Source organism: the organism of the source record quoted next, unplaced genomic scaffold (assembly GCF_019419815.1).
Source record: "Pyrus x bretschneideri cultivar Hongxiangsu unplaced genomic scaffold, Pyrus_bretschneideri_v1 Contig6, whole genome shotgun sequence".
NCBI classification, from domain to species: Eukaryota; Viridiplantae; Streptophyta; class Magnoliopsida; order Rosales; family Rosaceae; genus Pyrus; species Pyrus x bretschneideri.
In genome coordinates, this window is record NW_025999798.1 from 7,340,594 (window position 1) to 7,344,582 (window position 3,989).

Here is a 3,989-nt window from a genome sequence, read left to right on the forward strand (position 1 = left end):
TGTTTTTTAGATTGAATATTTCTAGCTGTACGTCGATCATTTACTGGTAACGCCATGGAATTCATGATCATGTGTGAAAAATAATTAAACTCAAGTTTCTTGGGTCCTAGTTTATATGTAAAATCCCATATATCCTGTTATGCTGGAATTTATAAACCTAATGTTAAGGAAAACATTTCAGATCCAGAAAAATTACCAAAGAGAAGAAGACTTGGCGAAAATTTCAAGAAGAACAAGGCATTCATCGCATAGAAATAGGTCACAAATGTCTTACAAGATTTCACGTTATTAACCACAAATTTAACAAATCGAAAGGCAGAAAAATATGAATGGACAGATCGATTGCACAAAAATTGAAAGAATGAAACACAACCTTAATTCGAGAGGCTAACGCCAAATGCATGCAAATCTAGCTAGCTAGAGTTTACGTGCAAGTCTCAAATTTGAGATATATTCCTTTACATTCTCTCAAACTACGCATACACAAGCGCATGATATTTGTTCTTGAACCAACGTACCCCATTCTTTAAAGCAGTCTTGAATTTGGATTCAACGACGTAGGACTTGTAGTTGGCCTCCCAACGTTATCTCTTGAGCTCTGATTGGCTAGAGTTGTAGATCGAAGACGCTTTTCGTGAATACCTTTGATTTTCCCATGGATAACCTTCATGATCACGGTCACCATCAGGCATATACGCTGATCGATAAGTTGATTGCATCTCATCCATCTCTCTCATCTTTCTCACTTGCCAATCAAGGTTGATGAGCAAAGAGAGAGAGAGAGAGAGGTGGACGAGGAAAACTTGGTTTTGAAGGGAGAGCGAGGTATTCTTATAGGGGGACTTGCGTTGCTGTCATTTGTCTCTCAGATGATGTTGATTAAATAAGGGTTGGGAAACCATTGTCTTAATTTGTGAGGACGTGACGAGTATACAACAACAACAAAATGAAAGAACGAGACGGTTCGTGAAACCGCTCAAACTTAAAGAGGGTTTCTTTGCCAAATTAATGAGCATCCAGAAATCTACTCCAACAAAAAAATGAGCATCTAGAAATAGATAATTGGTGAGCACCCGAAAAAATAATTCCCTTTCTCTTTCACATTTCTTGCAAACTTCTTTCTCCCATATATTTTCCAAAAAAATAAAAAACTGCTTCAGACACAATGTGTGGGCTTAGGCTAGTTTTAATTTGTTCTCTAACTTGGAACTTCCATAGATACTCTTCTAGATTTATGTACTTTGTGACTCAGTCCAAGACAGAACTCTCATTATTTACATTTGCTATAAATATTTGGGGCTCCAGAAAAATGCGATATTTTATGGATGCGTTAAAACTGTACAAACGAAAGGCAGAATTTGACCAAGAGAAAGAGAAAAGCAAAAAACAACTGGAAAAAAAATGGGAGTAAATTGTTGAGTGGTATTTTAGAAGTATGGTTTTCTCCCCTCAAACGTCTCTCCCTTTAAGTCCCTTCATATTTGAACGGTGACGATTAAGCCACGTCAAGTGTTGGATTTCTTTATAGAGTGGGAGAGACAAAGAGTAAGTGAAGGAGAAGGAAAAGGAAGAGAACGAGGTTTGGAGGGGGAAGAATCATACTCTATTCATGTTACCTTCCAATTTGTTAGGGGAGACTTGGTATTATAGGCGAAACTTTTCATTGTGCCTAGAACATTGGAGATACATCACGTGTTTTTATATAAGTGGTGCGAAATTTTATTTTTTAAGTTATTATTTTTTTAACACACGTATTCCACAATTTGTATAGTGACATGTGGTGTATCATCCCGTGTTCTGGTCACACTGAAAATCTCTCGTATTATAGGAACACCGTTGACTTATCAAAGCACTGTGGTATGTAAATGGAAGAGCTAGCTTTTTCTTGAGCTATTAAATCAATTATATATGAGTTTTGCATGCCCGGGTAATTAAAAACATGTTTAATATATGTGTAATTATTTGGACAAAAAATATTTTCTTTTCTGGGCGATGTGTGTGTTTCAGTAAAACCCTAATAAAAGCAAACTAAAAAATAAGATTTCCAAAGGATTGAAAGAATATATACAGGTTCCAGGACAAGCAAGGAGAAGAATGGCTCCTAGAACTACATGCAACACCACCTAATCACACAAGGAACAACTTCATCCTTTCCTTCACCATTTGACACGCATGGTAGCCCGTCCCCAGAGAAAACTAACACTAACGAAAGAGGAGACACGAATGCAAACTTATACAGTGTGTGTGTGTGTGTGTTGATGCATTATCCTTGACTAGCTGAGGTTGCAGCAGGCTGTTAGCATAGTCTGCTCGGTTTGCAACTTTAGAGATTATCATAACATGTTACCACAATTTGAAACAACCCCCCACGCCGCCAAATTAACATTATTGGGTTATTAACGAATTATAAACAATGAGACCGACGTTGGGAAATCTCATTGTTGCTAATTTGTCTTCGGCTATATTAATCTCATTTAGATCATTGATTATTTAGACTGTAGTATAACCATTTAGAGTTTAAATTCTAGGTTTTATACTCTCAAAAATAGACTTTTAACTTTTAAATCTCTGATTTTGAACGATCATTAACTCTATTAACAAGATGAAAGCTAAAGAAAATTCATGCATCTATATAACTTTACATGGCTATGAACTAACTCTCAGTCTAATAGTATCTTTTCTTAATATTGAAAAATGTCCCGAATTAGAATTCTCTCTTTCCCATTGATTAGGAAAATAAAACTTCACATGGCTAGCTAGACTTTATGATTTCTTAAGTAAGGTACTCAATATTATTAAGATTCTAATAATGAAGACATAAACATCTATTTCATAGCTTATGCATCGTTTGATGCATTGTAAAACAATGCTTGCCCATGTATGAGCTCGAACATGCAACTTTTTAGGGTTCTTCAGATGGCATCTGAACCATAATTGAACACGCAAGTTTTCAACTACACACGAAATGACAGAAAAAGCTTTCTAATTAACCAGTTTAGTGAATTTTAAGACTCAAAGTCTCAAACGCAGATCAACATAATTTCCTTCATCTGTGATGGGAACAACCTGTTCGATCCGTTTAAAGTACGGGTCGTGAGGGTTTCTGGGAGCTACAACAGACGGGACCCGAGCAACACCAGCATGATCACCATTGATATTGCTTGTGGACGCACTAGAATAAACGGATATGGGTACACTTGCTGCTACCAGTTGATTTTGATCACGATGATCATGATTAGGAGGAGGATGACGAAGATGTTGAACATGTTCTAACATGGCCATCCTTTCAAGCTGTCTTTCTCTTTTGTGTGCGTTTTGATGACCTCCCAATGCTTGAGAGCTTTCAAACTTCCGGCCACAGTAGTGACACTCAAACTTCTTGCTCTCGATGATCATGGCAACTTGGTCACTGTCATCTGTCACCGAAAACCCGAATAGCTTCATTTTCTGATGAAAGAATATGGTTCATGGAAATTGAAAACTAATGAAACTTATATATATTACTTGCGCCCTTAGAAACACCCAACCATACCCAAAGCTACTAAAGCACTATTGCATGGGCCTCCTCTGGTATTGCTTTTACTATTATTTGTCAGATATGTACGATTCGTTTGGAAAGTGAATTAAATAACTGAAAGGCGAATTTGAGAGGTTTTAGGTAAAACATTTTTGAACCATATTATTGATAGTCTACTTTCATTCTCCTTAGACCAACTCCAACCCTTGGAGTAAGTTCTAAAATTTACCATCTATTCCCCTCCCATTTCCTTCCAACCCTTGGGCCAATTTGAGATTTTGGGTTAGAAGCTAAAATTGGGCCAAATACCGGCCAGAAAATAGGACTAGGTTAGTAGAGGAGCCCACTTATGCGAGTGGAAGAGAGGGAGTTGGACGACAAGCGCTCAAAACCACTCGCTCCACATGAAGGACGCGCTCTAGCATTGCTCTAGCATTTATCAATGCTGCAAAGGGCAGCCTCACCCACGTAG

At 37.5% G+C, this 3,989-nt stretch overlaps 1 protein-coding gene across 1 annotated transcript; it reads right to left on the reverse strand.

Annotated features, from left to right (window-relative positions):
- Positions 1 to 3,012: 3,012 nt before the first annotated feature.
- Positions 3,013 to 3,444, reverse strand: LOC103939420 (zinc finger protein GIS2-like). Its single transcript, XM_009349503.1, has one exon. The coding sequence runs from the start codon at positions 3,442 to 3,444 to the stop codon at positions 3,013 to 3,015; it is 432 nt and encodes a 143-aa protein (XP_009347778.1).
- Between the last annotated feature and the right edge of the window lie 545 nt (positions 3,445 to 3,989).

Coding starts and splice junctions, on each gene's coding strand:
- LOC103939420 (XM_009349503.1), bottom strand. CDS start 3,444: ATGAAGCTATTCGGGTTTTCGGTGACAGATGACAGTGACCAAGTTGCC.